The sequence below is a fragment of the Anolis carolinensis genome, chromosome 4 (assembly GCF_035594765.1).
Source record: "Anolis carolinensis isolate JA03-04 chromosome 4, rAnoCar3.1.pri, whole genome shotgun sequence".
NCBI classification, from domain to species: domain Eukaryota; kingdom Metazoa; phylum Chordata; class Lepidosauria; order Squamata; family Dactyloidae; genus Anolis; species Anolis carolinensis.
This window is the reverse complement of record NC_085844.1, coordinates 125,902,857-125,919,809: the sequence shown is the minus strand read 5'-3', so window position 1 is coordinate 125,919,809 and position 16,953 is coordinate 125,902,857. Positions and strand designations below refer to the sequence as shown.

General features: G+C 39.8%; 1 protein-coding gene across 1 annotated transcript in view; it reads left to right on the top strand.

Moving 5' to 3' along the window:
* The first annotated feature begins 704 nt into the window (after positions 1 to 704).
* The window catches only part of atf6 (activating transcription factor 6), a 68,474-nt gene continuing 52,225 nt past the window's right edge, over positions 705 to 16,953 (top strand). The window contains exons 1-10 of the mRNA XM_003219841.4: positions 705 to 854; positions 5,113 to 5,189; positions 5,762 to 5,849; positions 6,376 to 6,464; positions 7,439 to 7,568; positions 8,356 to 8,562; positions 9,364 to 9,584; positions 11,478 to 11,663; positions 13,083 to 13,174; positions 14,744 to 14,863. Of these exons, the coding sequence (XP_003219889.2) occupies positions 788 to 854; positions 5,113 to 5,189; positions 5,762 to 5,849; positions 6,376 to 6,464; positions 7,439 to 7,568; positions 8,356 to 8,562; positions 9,364 to 9,584; positions 11,478 to 11,663; positions 13,083 to 13,174; positions 14,744 to 14,863 (1,277 nt within the window). The 5' untranslated portion in view covers positions 705 to 787. The remainder of the gene's footprint in view (positions 855 to 5,112; positions 5,190 to 5,761; positions 5,850 to 6,375; positions 6,465 to 7,438; positions 7,569 to 8,355; positions 8,563 to 9,363; positions 9,585 to 11,477; positions 11,664 to 13,082; positions 13,175 to 14,743; positions 14,864 to 16,953) is intronic.

The window sequence follows — 16,953 nt, the reverse complement described above, 5'->3', positions numbered from 1 at the left end:
GATATTTTGCTGCTAAATTCGTAAATACAGTAATTGCAACTTAACATTACTGCGTATTGAACTTTTTCTGACAAATTTGTTGTAAAACATGTTTTGGTGCTTAATTTGTAAAATCATAACCTAATTTGATGTTTAATAGGCTTTTCCTTAATCTCTCCTTATTATCCAAGATATTCACTTATCCAAGCTTCTGCCAGCCCATTTAGCTTGGATAAGTGAGACCCTACTGCACTTTGTGCTTGGTGTTCATGCAGTGTTTCTTATGTTAGTGTTCGATCTAAGGTGACATCGAGATATTTAGGATGGGAACAATGTTCAAGCTCTTGGCCTCAGATGTGAAACACTCAACTAGACTCTCCTATCAGCCTCTGAAGGCCCTCAAAGACAGCCAATGGGACTCCCAATACAATTCCCTGTATCTCTGGAAAGAAAAGAAAGAGGAAAGAAAAAAGAAACAGGCAAGGAAAGGGGAAAGAGGAAGGGTTTCTATACTTTAAAACTTGCCTCCTTGCTGGAGCTTTATCACCAGCACTGACCTCAACAAACTGTGGCAGCCCTTCTGCAATGAACTGAAAGTCCACTAAGACTCTTTTATCTCGTTGACCAATCCCCGGGCACAGAGTACACAAGCCCCGCCCACAGGGAGCGGGTCCAGCTGCATCTCACGCGCCGAGCAGGCTCTAGCTCTTTTGACCTTTCCCAGACTCCGTAGTCGGGGGGTGGAGCTCGACTAGGAAGTACACGTGTGTTTAGACAGCCGGCAATCCCGGAAGCAAGCAGAAGCGCTATGGCCGCGGCGGAGATGACAGCCCCAGTGGCCGACTGGGCTCCGGGGGAACCTGTTCCTGAGTGGGGTAAGGAGGCGTTTGTGAGAGGAGAGCGTCCTATAGATCAGTGGTTCTCAACCTGTGGGTCCCCATTTGTTTTGGCTTTCAACTCCCAGAAATCCTAACAGCTAGTAAACTGGCTGGGATTTCTGGGAGTTGTAGGCCAAAACAAATGGGAACCCACAGATTGAGAACCATTGCTATAGATGGAGAAGGAAAGCTGAAGCTCTGCACAACAGACCCTTTGCTCTCAAGAGCTTTCGTTGGCTCTTGAGAACAAATCAGCAAGCACCACGAGCCTGCTTGATAGGCCACAACTGGCTCATTGAGTCGTGCCAAAGATTGAATGGAAGAAACGCGATTTATCTCCCATGGGGGCAGTTTCACTTCGTTATGGCGATGTGTCTCTTCGCCAGCCCCGCCCACCGGAAGTAGCAGGGAGGAAATCCCTCCTCCCAAAATCAACCCTCGTGCCCCATCAGGTCTCTTCCTGGAAAGCACCTGGCCCTGGAACCAAATAGTATCACTGGGTTGCTGTGAGTTGTTCTGACTGTATGGCCATGCCAAGTTAAATTTTATTCGATGTTTAGACCATAGGTCTTTCACATACAGTAGAGCAGGGGTCCTCAAACTTTTAAAGCAGAGGGCCGGTCCACAATCCTTCAGACTGTTGAGGGGCCGAATTATCATTTGAAAAAAATACAAACAAATTCCTATGCACACTGCATATTTGTCTTATTTGTAGTGCAAAACAACAACAACTACAATGAAGGAACAATACAATATTTAAAAATGAAAACAATCTTAACCAACATAAACCTATCAGGATTTCAATGGAAAGTGTGGGTCTGCTTCTGGCCAATGAGATAGTCAAGGTAATTGGGATTGTTGCTGTTGTGTGCCTTCAATCATTTCAGAGTTTGGCCGAGCCTGAGTCTAAAATTAATTATTTATTTATTTACTACATTTATATCCCACCCTTCTCACCCCAAAGGGGACTCAGAGCAGCTGTATGTACATACAATGTACATTAGCATAGCACAATATTAGCATTATATATTACTATAGTGAACTAAACCACTATACTGTAATAGTATGTGTATTATATAACATATAATTAATATTATTATATTGTATTATTAGTAGTATTCTATTGTATAACATTATAATATTTTTATCAATATTATATGTATATACAATATAGTAGAGTCTCACTTATCCAAGCTTCACTTATCCAAGGTTCTGTATTATCCAAGGCTGTCTGCCTTTTAGTAGTCATTGTTATTGTAGTAAATGTTGCAATGTTTTGGTGCTAAATTCATAAATACAGTAATTACTACATAATATTACTGTGTATTGAACTGCTATTTCTGTCAGTTTGTTGTAAAACATGATGTTTTGGTGCTCAGTTTGTAAAATCATAATGTAATTTTCTGTTTAATAGGCTTTTTTCTTAATCCCTCCTTATTATCCAAGATTTTTGCTTATTTAAAGTTCTGCCAGCCCATTTATCTTGGATAAGTGAGACTCTACTGTATATTATATTATTAAAACTGATATAAAATATTATATTACAAAACTGAGGGCGGGGGCCAAGTAAATGACCTTGGAGGGCCGCATCCGGCCCCCGGGCCTTAGTTTGGGGACCCCTGCAGTAGAGTCTCGCTTATCCAACGTAAACGGGCCGGCAGACTGTTGGATAAGCGAATATGTTGGATAATAAGGAGATATTAAGTAAAAGCCTATTAAACATCAAATTAGGTCATGATTTTACAAATTATGCTCCAAAACATCATTTTATACAACAAATTTGACAGAAAAAGTAGTTCAATATGCAGTAATGCTATGTAGTAATTACTGTATTTATGAATTTAGCACCAAAATATCATGATGTTTTGAAATCATTGACTACAAAAATGCGTTGGATAATCCAGAACGTTGGATAAGTGAGACTCTACTGTACATGGAAACCAGATTATTAAATGCCATTAAAATTCTATATAAATCTTTGAAATGCTACATATATCAATGGCGAGATACGCCCTTAAAATGCTACATAAGATACTGCCTTGACTGGCACCTGCATAGTTCAAAGCCATGTAAAACCAAGTGAAATCAGCATTATTAAAACTTATTAAAACTTAAGCAAATAACACCTTGCATATAAACAGCATCCACACAGTCAACTGCAATATTGGAAATTAATCTTGCCTGGATTTTCTGTGCTGCCAGCACAAAAAGAGACATCTTGTAAGTAACCACAGGGTTAGTAGAAACTGTCAATCTCTCAGGGCAGAGGCATTGGTTGAATTAGTCTGTAGTGCCTTTCATGCTCTTTGATTTGTGTTTGAGTCTAACACAGTGGTTCTCAGCCTGGGGTCCCCAGATGTTTTTGCCTTCAACTCCCAGAAATCCTAACAGTTGGTAAACTGGTTGGGATATCTGGGAGTTGTAGGCCAAAAAAATCTGGGAAATCCCAGGTTGAGAACCACTGGTCTAACATATACCATGCAGCTGTCGACAAGTCTACACAGGAACCACCAAACACAGTGCCCAGAAACGAATCAAAGAACACGAAAGGCACTGCAGATTAATTCAACCAGAGAAGTCAGCTATAGCAGAGCACTTGATGAACCAACCTGGACATAGAATATTGAGAATACAGAAATGTTGGACCACTCTGACAACCATCATGTCATACTACACAGAGAAGCTGTTGAAATCCACAAGCATGTGGACAATTTCAACAGAAAGTAGGAAACCATGAAAATGAAAAAAATCTGGTTACCAGTATTAAAAAATACCAGAATCCAGTAAATAATGAACGCCCCTCAGCAACAGGGAATTCCAGATAACCAACAATCAAGTCCCAGGCAACACCTCTCAAACAAAGGATGCTTTCAGGCAACAACGCTGATTGATTTTGCAGCTGCAAGGCTACTCGGTGCTAATCAAGCTTGCCAGTTGCAACATTTACACTTCAAACAGCCAAGGGTTCTTTCCCCCATCCTAGATAGTCCACAGGTATATACACTCCACTTGCCTCGTTTCAAGCAGACCTCTGAACAAACCTCAGGATGTTTGACACAGATGCAGGTGAAATGTCAGGAAAGAATGCTACTGAAACTTAGTCATACAGGCCGAAAAACTCACAGTAACCCAGTGATTCCAGCCATGAAAGCCTTCAACAACAAATAGTAATGTGCGATGCTTTATGTTATGTGTTGCATCTTTATCACGCACCCTCTTATTTTTTCTTAAAAAACCAAACAAACCTATATGTTTAAAACAGGATACATTGGACCATCCAATGCAAGTATTTTTTTCTAGTTCTATCGTCCAAGAATTTAGAGTCTGGAGAGTTTATGAGCTTTCCTTAGAAATGTTCTACAAGATCAGACAAAAGGACAAGATTCTCCCCACAGGAGGACATGAATTCAGATTACTCTATTTACTTGCATCAAATGCTCACTTTTTTTTTGCTAAATGAACTTGCCAAAATTAAGGTATGCATTAGACTTTTAAAGGCCATTTTAAGTGTATTTATTTTACTTTAATCTGTTTTTACCACACTGTTACTATGTAATTGTTATTTAACTTTTGTATTGCACTTTTTAAACTTGACTAAGTGTGGAATTTTTAGCTACTTTGGGTCCCCACTGGGATAAAGACAGGGTATAAATAAAGTTAATAAATTATTATTATTATTATTATTATTATTAATAATAATAATAATAATAATAATAATAATAATAATAATAATAGGTTCGCATAACACAGTAATCTTAGTGCTGAGCCAAAGCAAAAGGGGAAGCAGCTTATAGCAAAATGTGCTGATAAGGGATGTCATCTCTCCTCTAATTGCCATAACTCAATTCTATGCAATCCTGGGATTTTTAGTTTAGTGAGTCATCTACACTCTTTGTCAGAGAAGGCTCAAGGCCTTGTAAAACTACAGCCCCCATGATTCCATAGCATCGAACCAAGGCAATTAAAATTGATTCACTCTACAGCATAGATACGTAGATACATCCCAATGTTTTCTTTTCCCTTGCTGGAAGCTTTGGTGTTATAAGTTACAAAGATTGCACTTTTTGCCACTGCGCATTACATTCACCAGCAAATACTTTTTTTTTGGTTTCAGAGTTTTGAAAATTGAATTGTGATTTGATTTCATTGCATATTAGACTCAAATAAGTAAGGTAATTGAGAGGTTTTGAATATTGCTCCCCATGAAGATTTGGAGTTTATGATTTATGCCCTTTTTATATTGTTTACATTCTAGATTCTCTTATCTTTGATGAAATTGGTGATCTGATAGGGGATCACGAACTTCAGCTCGATTTAGAAAATGAAACTTTCGTGAGTAGCACATGTTGTATGACATGTTACATCGATAAGCAAAAGCCTCTTAATTTTTGTTGTTGTATGCTGCTGCTGCTTCTTCTAATGCAAAATGAATGTCACTTGTATACATGCGGAAACAGATTGCATTTCTTCATACTTAGCATAGCTTGAGGCTGAATTTCTTAATGAAGAATACAATTGAGTTGTACCTTTCATTTTCACCAGAGCCATCATTTGCTCATAAACCTGAGCTAGATTCTGTTTAGCTTAATCATGCTATAATTTATTCTCTGATTAATCTTCTCCAGGAAATATATTATAGTTATTATAGGAGCAAACCATGAGAAGTGTGATGTATATTGCATTTTGACTAATGGGAGAATTGCATGTAAAAGTGGGGGCATGTGAAAGGAGTCTTAGAACTGAGAACCCTCATTGTTGCTTGAGTCTTTTCAAAGAACGGATTTCTTTGAACCTCAACCTGCAAGATGGGTGATAGGTAAAGCAAATAAATTAATTTTTCCGCTCAGGGCTCGTCAGCGCTTTAAATGCTTTTCTCTCTGTAACGTTGCTTTTGTGATTTGTAGGAAAACAGCTTTTGTGAACTTGACTTCGATTTAGATCTGATGTCTTGGGACTCAGATCCAAGAGATATTTCAAAGCAGACTTCAACAGGTAATTTCAAATCAATTTGCTTATCATGATAACAATTGTAAGACTACATTCTTCACAGAAAAATATTATTTTCGGGCAACAGCTGAAAATAGGGGTACTGTAATTTTTTATCAGAAGATTGTTCACACACAGGAAAATTTAAGCAAGACATTTGACTGTCAGCAGCTAGAGCCAGCACCAGAACTGATTAGAGTTGTTTTTTTTCAATTCGAATAAAATGTCAAGAAAATCCTGTAGCTATAAACATAACAATGTCTGGAAAAAGAAATTTAGAATAAATGTCACAAAAAGAAATTCCATGTGTGAAAGAATATTTGGTACACCCAATAAAAGCGTTTTTATTATCAGAAACAAATAAATGCTACATCCACAATACCTTGGGGCAAGGAAAGAGGGGTCATCATCTGTTAATTTATTCAGAATACATATTTCTGTGTCCAGTATATAGCAAAGCTGTTTTACTTGAAAGCAAGCTTGAACAAAGTGTTTCGTTAATATGCATCCTGTTTTTCTTTTGCATTTACAGACTATAAGGTGGAGCCTCTCTCACCAGCCACTTCAGCAGATTCAGTTCCATCTCCTTTGTCTGTGGATTCTCCAGTTCAGCATGTCCCTGTGAGCAGGTTAACACTTTGAGCTAGTCAGATGTGGTCCACCAAATCTGGGTTCTAAGTAACCTTTCATTCATAGCCAATCTTTTAAGATAATAATAATAATAATAATAATAATAATAATAATAATAATAATACTTTATTTATATACCGCCCTATCTCCCGGATGGGACTCAGGGCGGTTTACAATCATAAAAGCAACACAACATTACATAACGACATAACACACATTATTAAACAAGGTAAAATAGTACAATTATAACGATAAATCACACTTACATGACCAGGTCAAGGGGACGGGAACCATTAACCCAGTATATTAAAATGTATCATTTTAGAATAGGGAAATCTTGTGCAATGTATTCAGGCTCCGAAATCGGCGGTAGTCCAATATAATTACTCAAAAACCTGCCGACACCACCAGGTCTTCAGTTCCTTACGGAAATTGGATAATGTAGGGGATTGCCTGATCTCTTTTGGCAGTGCATTCCAGAGCCGGGGGGCCACTGCCGAGAAGGCTCGTTCCCTCGTCCCCACCAGCCGCACTTGAGACGGTGGTGGGAGCGCGAGAAGAGCCTCCCCGGAAGATCTCAAGGTCCGCACTGGCTCATAGGAGGAGATGCGATCACGGAGATAGGTAGGGCCCGAGCCGTGTAGGGCTTTATAGGTCAAGACCTGCACCTTGAATTGGGCCCGGCAGTTTATTGGCAGCCAGTGGAGCTGCTTTAATAGGGGCATTGTGTGCTCCCTATTAAAGATCCAAAGACATGATTGAGATAGATCATACAAATTTAGATTTACCTGCAGGAGCTTTCTTTTTCAGAAAAAAAATTGGGATGCAACCAGAATCACACATCAGAAGCAATAAAAGTAGATAAAACTTTAGGTTTTGAAAGGCTTTTGGCTAGTATGTGATTATCTTTTACTCACTTTTTGCAACAGGATCTAATTTTGTGGAATTTGTTCTAATTTTCCCAGGAAGATATAGACTTGGGTTCAAGTTCCCAATCATCTCCTGTATCGTTGTATGGAAAGGACTTCCCAAGTCTCTCTTTGTACACAGAACAGAAGGAGAAAAAACCCCTGCCTAAAAGCAAGCAGTGTTCAGGTATGAAGGATACTCTGGTTCTGTAAGAAAAAAAAATAATATAGTAGAATAAAACCTGAATGCAGAGTATCATTGATTTGAAACAGAACGCTTTGTTCCATGATATTTATGAAAGTCTTTACGGTTCATTGAGTACATTCTTGAATTGTTTTGAACTAAATAACAAAAATCCTACTACCAGACGAAGACTATAGGTAGTTGAAACCAGTTGTGGATCAGGGGTCTACTCATCTTTTATGAAGAAACAAGAAAATAAACAAGAAAGTTTACTCCATTGTGAATGTAACTAGTACCATTCATCATACTGTGAATGCAATCGTTTGTCATTTGTTGCCATTTATCTGAAATTTATATTCATTTATTGTACATAATACAATGTTTAATGATAATTAATACATTGTTATTATTCCATTAGTGGACACTTGTTAATTCATACTCTGGTTCTGGCCATCTTCTGTCTGTGGGGTCATAATCTTGGCACAAATTTCTTTTATAAGCACAATAGGGGGAAAATGCAGCCCCTTGATTTAGAGCAGTGTATTGAAAACAGTACATTTTATGCGTCTTAAAGCACATCTACACTGACCACACAGGTTGGTGTGACCTCAGATCAGCCACACTGTGACTAAAAGCTATGATCCGGCTTTCTCCTGGGTTAAGCTAATTTGGGAGAGGATAAATCCTTATCTTTCTGCTGTTGAATCACTATGATTACTTTAGTTGAGACTGGCAATTGGATTTGAGCTTAATTTTTCCTGTTTTAATTCATTTCTATTCTGCTCTCCAGCAAATCGATCATCAGCGACTCCAAGTCGAGGTCACTCACGAGTTTTCAAACCCTTGATTCAGCCCAAGCCTCTTTTGCCTGCCTTTCGGAAGTCTCAAGGTCCCCTCAGCGTCCAGACTAAAGCTATTGTCATTCCAGCTTTTCCAACACTTGTGACACTGCCAAAGCAGCAACCAGCTGTTGCTATCCAGCCAGCACTTCCTAAAGGTATGTGGAGGTATGGCAGGGTGAATGAGGAAAAAATGAGCTGCAAAGTTCTAGGAGCAACTGAGATTTTTCTTCAGCTATAATACTGTTCACCCTTTTTCCCTCAGTGATTCAGGATTTTAAAATCACTTTTAACTGTGGTCAGTGGAGATTCATATAATGCAGTTCAGTGCAGTCTATGAGTCTACAGTGATAATATAATGCAGTTTCAAACTGGATTATATGGCAGTGTAGATGAGACCGTAGTATATATTTTATATCTATCCAACTGAAGTGGCTTCATTAACCAAGATCATCAGACATATTTACTTTATCATCAGAGGCATGTTTTGTAAATGCTTTCTAGGCTTGTGCATTTCGGCTTAATCTTGATTTGTCTTCTGTTGTTTTCTGAGAATGAGGGTTTTCTTTTGGTTTTAATAATAATTGTTATTATTTTTAGAAGTATTTTTTGAAGAGAGTGTTGTGCTCAAGATAATACACTTGTTTGGATCTGACAGGAATATTTTCTTTTCTTTAATGGCATGTCCTGTACCAAATGCAAAGCATGTTTGAAACGGAAGTTTCAAATGTAGTGTGAAGTGTGGCATAGGATGTTCTATTTAAATAAGAGGCAGAGTCTGACTGAACTGAGGTCTTCTCTTGTGTACCTGGTTTCCAAGTTTTGAAAAGTTGTGAAACATTCTTCTCAGATCAATAAAGTTAGGAGAAGGTAACTGTTTCTTTTGCACCTTTCTGTAGAAATCAACCCATCACATAAGCCCTAAATTGAAATTACAATGCTCTTTGTTTCTGTCTTAGGCCAACCAGTGGTGCTTTCTCATTCTGTCGCGGCACATCTTCAGACTCCTGGAATCCTTTCTCCCACCAACCCAACCATTTCCATCACTGGTGAACTTGCATCACTACCAGGCCATACTGTCAACATATTGCCACAAATTACTGGGAAAAGTCTTAGCAATTCAAACACAGCAGAGGCTAAGACTACTCTTCATGCTACTTCTGAAAATATTGGCATGAATGTAAGTTCCTTCTAACATCTGTTTTGAATTGACTTTTCTATTTTGTCCCAGTTAATTTTCATGGTTTCAAGGAAACTGTAAGCAACCATCAGTTATGATGTTATTATTGAAGCTTCACAGTCTGTTATTGAAGATGGCATGACTCCTGTTTCCATTTCGAATCGCCCCACAACCCTGTAATAACCCTTAAACAGGAGGAGAAGAACAGTGGAAGACGGGCAGGTAGTATCTACAGAATGTTTGGAAATTAGGTTTTGTTTCACTTAATCTACAGGTAGCCATTCCCATACTTGAATGTTCCTCTTCTATCAAAAGAAATTGCTACTTTGTACAGGGAGAAAATGAAGCCAGGCTAAATCTCTTTTCCTTGGAATCATAGAATCCTAGAGTTGTAAGAGACCAGCCAGCCCAACCCCATTTGGCCATGCAGGAACACATAATCAAAGCACTCATGACAGATGGCCATCCAGCATCTGCTTAAACATCCTCCAGGTTATTCTGGTTTTCTGTGAGATGAGATTTTTATTCTTCTTTCACTGTGAAGCTTTTGGTCATTGTACAGTTCAGATGCCAAATCAGCCCTAAAAGCCATTCTTAAGTGTAAGTTTATTAATTCAGCAAGAATTGAGGCACTGGCTCTCTGATTAGGTGATCACCAGCCATGTTTGGCCTTGACTGCCACTCAGTATCATTTATCCAAAATGATTGGGACTGGAAGTGTTTTGAAGTTTTGATCCCCTCTCCCGATTTTGAAATGCTAATATTTGTATATAAGTACATAATGAGGTATCTTTGAGATGGGGCCCAAGTCTAGACACAAAATATATTTGTTTCATATACACCTTTATACACATATCCTCTAACTATAAATTTGTACACAATACTGTATTTTGATAATTTTGTGTGTGAAGCAAACTTTTTGTACACTAAAGCACCAGAAAGCAAAGATGTCACTATCTCAACCAACAATGTAGGATTTTGGAGCATTTCAGACTTTGGATTTCCAGATTAGGGATGCTCAGCCTGTAACCAGTGGACCAAGGAGTGCTTTATTCATGTCTTCACCAGTGCTGAGTGCTTTATTCATGTCTTCACCAGTGCCTCATGAATCAGTGAGACTGAGAAGAACCAATGAGGCTTGCAGTCATGAATCAAGTTAATAAGCTTTGAGAGTTTGATTTGAGCAAGTGTTCTTATCTGCTTATGCTGCAGAGTGCTTTGTAAGACATCCTCTCTGATCCAAAATCCACACTATAGCTGTCATTTGTCACCAGATAATAAGCATAACCATGCGGAATGCCATTGATTGAATGACATATGAAATGATCCACACATTCTAGCAGCAAACTGGCTGGGATTTCTGGGAGTTGTAGGCCAAAACACCTGAGGACCCATAGGTTGAGAACCACTGCACTAGAGTGAGTGCGTGATGGCTTCTTCAAAACATATTATATAACTTTAACATTTCTAGTAAGTAAGATAATCTTATTTCTATGGGGTGCTATGCTACAGTAAGAAATAGAAATAGGAAATGGCCACTTTTAAGGGAATGTATAGGTGATCTAAATTCTACTTTATCCCTGGAAGCCAAGCCTTAAAAGCACTGTTAATGGTTGCAGCATTCCAGAAGTACATGGGTAGTGAATTACAAATTAATAGCAGTGTTACATAAAACTCTGCATTGTCTACAAAGATTACTCTGCTTTTAAATTGGGAGTTCCTCCTGTGGTGAATTTTTTATGCAAAAATATATATATCAAAAGATGTTAAAATAGTGACCACTGATTAAAACAACATGAAAAATTGTGGAAGCCTTTGCATTCTTAAACATTTGCTTTTTGCAATACAGTTCTCTTTTCTTTTTTTAAAAAAAATTGCTGACTTTATCTATAGATAAATGTTCTGAAAAAACAGCAACGGATGATTAAAAATCGAGAATCAGCATGTCAGTCACGCAGGAAAAAAAAGGAATACCTGTTGAGCTTGGAGGCTAGGCTAAATGCAGCCTTGTTGGAGAACAACCACCTGAAGCGAGAGAATGGCTCCCTGAAGAGGCAGCTGGAGGAATTGGCAGAGGAGGTAGGTGTGTTTGTAGTGAAAAATGCATATTGAAGTACGTAGTTTGCTTCCCATAGTATAAAGACATGGTGAAAAATCCCTGGATTAAGGAAATGTCTGCCAACTGTTAAAACCTCTGCTTTGTATAGACTTGGATCTAGTTCGCTGCCTTTTGCTTACTCCTGCCAGAACCAAAGCTGTAGAGCAGGGTTGGCATTTATGGCCTTTCAATGCTGCTAGAGTCCCGCTCTCATCAGCTCTATAAAGCCTAGCCCATGGGGAGGGATGAAGAGAGCTGTAGTCCAACAAAAGCTTGGAGACCCACAAGCAGACCACCTCGGGGCCTGGATCTTTATCACATGAAGTTGAAAAAAGCTGGATATGAGGGACATCTTCCTTTGTAACTTGGCCACATTTTGGCTACTGCTTGCGTTAAGCAAATGGCCTTAGAGATTCAGAATGTTTGGTGCTCATTTCGGCCGCTCTGAGCCTCCCCAGCCAAGACGTTTGAGTCGTTTGGACATTTAGGAAGATATTTCTCAGGAGATGTCCTCAGATTGCCAGTGATCCTTCCTTTAAAATGAACCCTGTGGCACCCCACTGGTCTCTTCTCTCCAGGATGAAGGGGGCCCATTGGAGAACATCCTTAGAATTTAGTCAATCAACCAGCTCCCAATCCGCCCAACAATAGCATGGTAATTGTACTAGTTCTTTTGTGGGAATGTCATGGGGACCTTGTCAAAGGTCTTATTGAAATCAAGATATGCCACATCCACAGCATTCCCTGCATCTACCAAGCTTGTAACTCTGTCAAAAAAAAGAGATAAAGGTAATCTGACATGACTTGTTTTTAGAAACCCATGTTGACTTTTTGTGAGTGTGGCATTTGTTTCTAAGTGATTACAGATTGGGTTGCTGTGAGTTTTCCAGGCTGTATGGCCATGTTCCAGAAGCATTCTCTCCTGATGTTTTGCTGACATCTCATGTTTCGCTGGACCTCACAACCTCTGAAGATGCCTGCCATAGATGTGGGCAAAATGTCAGGAGAGACTGCTTCTGGAACATGGCCATACAGCCTGGAAGACTCATAGAAACCCAGATATTCCGGCCATGAAAGCCTTCAACAACACATTGATTACAGATTGTTTACTTAATGATCTATTCTAGAACCTTTCTTGGTATTGATGACAGATTTTCTCAGCAGTAATTGTTTGAATCTTTCAAATCAGGGCTTAGTAAATGTTTTCTACTCACAACACCTTTCCACCTCTATTTGAGGTCAGGACTTAACAGTTTACAAAGCAGTGCTTTAAGTGGCTTTAAATGGCCATGGTAGCTAGCAACTTATGCAAATAGTAACATATCATAATAGAATCTGGACTGTTGAAAACAATGTTAGAAAAACATTACCTTCTTTGAATGTGCTTTTTTCCTGTTCAGAACCAGAATCTCAAGAGCCCCTCTCCAAAGAGAAGAGCACTCTGCGTGCTGATGCTGCTGGTGTTTGTAGTGTGGAATCATGATAAACTAAGGTGAGGGTTCATTTCAGTTCCTCTGGGTCTCTTAGCATGTTGCACACCTGTGTGAGATTTTATTAGGCCATCAGACGTGTCTTATGGAAGTCACGAAAAGTCACCATACAGAATACAAAACAAGTAAAAGAACACAGTTGCCTAAACAAAGCACTGTAATCTTTGTTTCATCATTTAGAAGTTACAAGTTCAGGATTCTCAAAAACATGCATTACATTTCAAAAATTTTGTGTGATCCTTAATGCCCCTCCCACAGAAAGTGCTGCTGACATCCAGTGTCAAAATACAAAAACAAACTGTTTGCTGCAAAATACATTATGATTTTGTACTGAGTTTTGGTGGTGCGGCTTACAGCATATTCCAGTAGTGGAAATTTCCCTCATACTCTCCAGATTTAACTATTATCTTCTCTGGTACGGAGAAAGGATGACTGAACTTCCTCTCAAAGTAGGATTGATTTATCTCTGACTTGCTAACAGGTAACGCATGAGGAAAAGATAATTCTCAGAATGTGTACTTTTCATGCAAAATACTCCAAGCAGTAATGAATTTAAATGCTGATTTTGTAGGATGTTGCCCTGGCAGTTAAAATGGAACAATACACTATAACACCAATAGTATAATAAGGACCTTACTCAGGAATATGTCACCTTGAGTGTAGCAAGGATTTACTTCTGGGTAAACATATGTAGGATTGTGCTGTATATTGTTTTGCACAAAAGATACTGAGTAGCATTAAATCATGCCAGCATAAAGAAACAAATAACACATTGTCTCTGAAAATGCAGCCGGCTGCAATGCTACCTGCTTACAGCACTAATTGGATTTTTGGATCACTTCTTATACTGAGAAGAATGAGTATATTAGCAAAACCGCAGGTTGGTATTGGATCACATGCTAGGTTCACAAATTAATTTGCTTCTGGCTGTCAAATGTGGATTCTGCATATTTGACCAGAAAACGCTGACAGGAGCGAATGTTGCAGAAGATCTATCTGGAAGGAGAAGGAGGACATCTTTGTTACTGGCATTTACCAACTTTGTCTGTTTTCATTTATGTTGTCTAATTGAAGGATTGTTCTGTCCTCAGAAAAAATATTATAACCAAACATATGTTTCAGATTATATCGTTGTTAGCAGAAGCCCAGCAGTTACTGTAAACTGTGACCAATCAGAATGGGATGCTAAACCATTATTTTTCTACCCTGTATTAACTCCTGAGGTGGCTCACTGAAGGAGGAATCTAATTTATTATTGGCCCTTGCATTTTTGTCCACCAGTCCTGTTATAAAATTCTATTGCACAATGTCCTTCCCCCTGAATTTCAGTACCAATTACCGCTCAGACTATTGTCTGTTGATGATGCTGTTTTTATGTTATTGTCTTCTTGCAATGTTGTTGATTTTATTGAGATATATTTTAATCTGTGTTTGGTTTTAATCTTTGTTGGATTGGGCTTATCCCTATGTAAACCACTCCTGAGTCCCTTCGGGGAGATAAAGGCAGGATATAAAAATAAAGTTGTTGTTGTTGTTGTTGTTATTATTAATTTTTTTTCTTTTGTTTCTAGGGTGCTTGAATGGGCCCCTGCTTCTGATGAACTTCATACCAATTCTGCTCACCAGAGCAGACATCTTCTAGAATTCTCTGGAGGTGCACCTCAGCAAAAAGATGCCAGGGGCATTGATCGGTAAGCATAAAAGCATACATTCTGCTTGCTTCTTGTCTACACCTCATATGCATATATAGTCTGTAAATGCTTGTAGTAGGGATGTTTTGTAAATTTCATCCAGCAGAGAAGGTGTTATCCATTAATGGGTTAATTTCCTGTTACTTTCTAAGCTCTGCAAGATATTACCTTACTTAAAACGAACCCCTATCAGTCCTCATCTCTTCCTGCTTTAGGTTTTCTTATTCCATCGCCGAGGAAAGGTCATATGTTTGTCTGCTCCACTTCCTTGGCCTTTTTTAAAAAAATTCTTTCCCCTTCTTTATATATCCTAAACTTTAAGACTAGTCTTACACATTTGTATAAAATCGCTACCCATTTCTGTTTGTTCCATTCGTATGGTCACATTTCTGTGTCCGTCCGCTGCTTCTGAAACTGCCCATCCGAATGAGCTTTCGTTTCACCATCCAAATATACAGATGCATTTGTACCATTGGCGGCAACGGGCGGGCTGCCCACGTTCCCCTTCCACTCAGTTTTATGGTTAGAAGCGTGAAAATCACCACACATGGAGGGCATATCTACCACTTTTAGCCCTCCAACTGTCAAGGACAGAACGCCACAAGATTCAAAGTAACAGAGTTTATTAGATTACAGAACTCAAAAATGCCCGTAAAACACAAGGGCCAGGCAGTTTTTGCCTTTAGGAGCAAAAAGGGGCAAAAGTAAATGTTCAAAAGATAAACCGGATTAAACCGGAGTTTAATCCGGGTAAAAACAAACTGCTTGCGTCAGCCTGGGTATAAACGAAACGAAAGCCAAGGAACAAAAGATACAAAGAATGCAACTAATTGGCAGCAGATTCCTCTCTGCTGCCAACACTGTGCTTAGAGTAACTTGCGTCGCTCCCCCACACACACAGCAGACAGGAACTCCAACACGAGTAAAACAGCCAAGGATTGTAGCAGTTGAGTAGACCAGTTCCGTTCCGTAGATCAAAGCCAGAAGCAGACGTTTGTAGTTTTTCCAAGTCCAAGAAGGGGGGAATACAAGCCGTGGTCAGTTCAGTCCGAGTTCTCAAAGCAGGAGATGGCGTCCGTCAAGAAGACGACGGAAGGTCAAGGTCACAGCACAGGAAAGCACACAAGTCTTCAGGGAAGCGTCCCACACACACACGGATCCCAAGCGTTTGCCCAGATTACCTTGCCCAACGCAATTTGCAATTGCTCTCAAGCCCCATTTTATGCCAGTTACAAATCTTCATCACTGTCAGCTGTCCTCCTTAACCCGGGCGTTTCCTCATCACTTTCCTCGTCAGAGCTGGAACACCTCTGACTACGCCCAACAGCATCTCCAGCTGTGGATCCCGTCCCATCCCTCCAGCTAAACCATGGGTCTAATCCTGAAGGTCCCCATTCATCTTCTGTCCCATCATGGCCAGTGGCACCCACTTCCTCCCTTACCCGAGTCCAATCCATCTCATCCTCCTCTGAGCTAACCAGCCCCTCCTCCATTCTCTCCGTAAACCCTTCGAAAGACTCCTCGTCAGATGGTGCTGCAAATATGTCTCGCAGTCTTTTTCTCTCTCGCTCCTCGAGAGTATCTGACTCTCGAGGAGTCTTACGCCCACGTCTGTCAGTAACAGAGCCATGAGGCTCAATCATAACACTATCCCCTCTCACAAAGGCCTCCTCCCCCGATGGCGGAGAAGTGGCAGTGATACCCTCCGCTATAGCACCACGACGACTAGAGGTATCAAGTTTCAACAGTGAACGATGAAAGACTGGATGGACCTTTAAACTAGACGGTAAACGCAAACGAAACGCAACAGAAGAAATCTTTTTAACGATAGGAAAGGGACCCAAATACCGAGGCGCAAACTTTCCCCCAGCCTGTTTAATATGTTTGGAAGATAACCACACCAAATCCCCTTCTTCCAACTCCTCCCCTGCCTGCCTGTGGCGGTCAGCCTGAGTCTTCTGCGTTGCCTTAGCTTCCAACAGTAAGCGACGGGCAACATCATGCAATGCAGCCATTTCCGAAGAGCGGTACACAGGGTCCGAAGAGACCACATTGGTCGACGGCGCCACACCTCCCCGTGGGTGAAAACC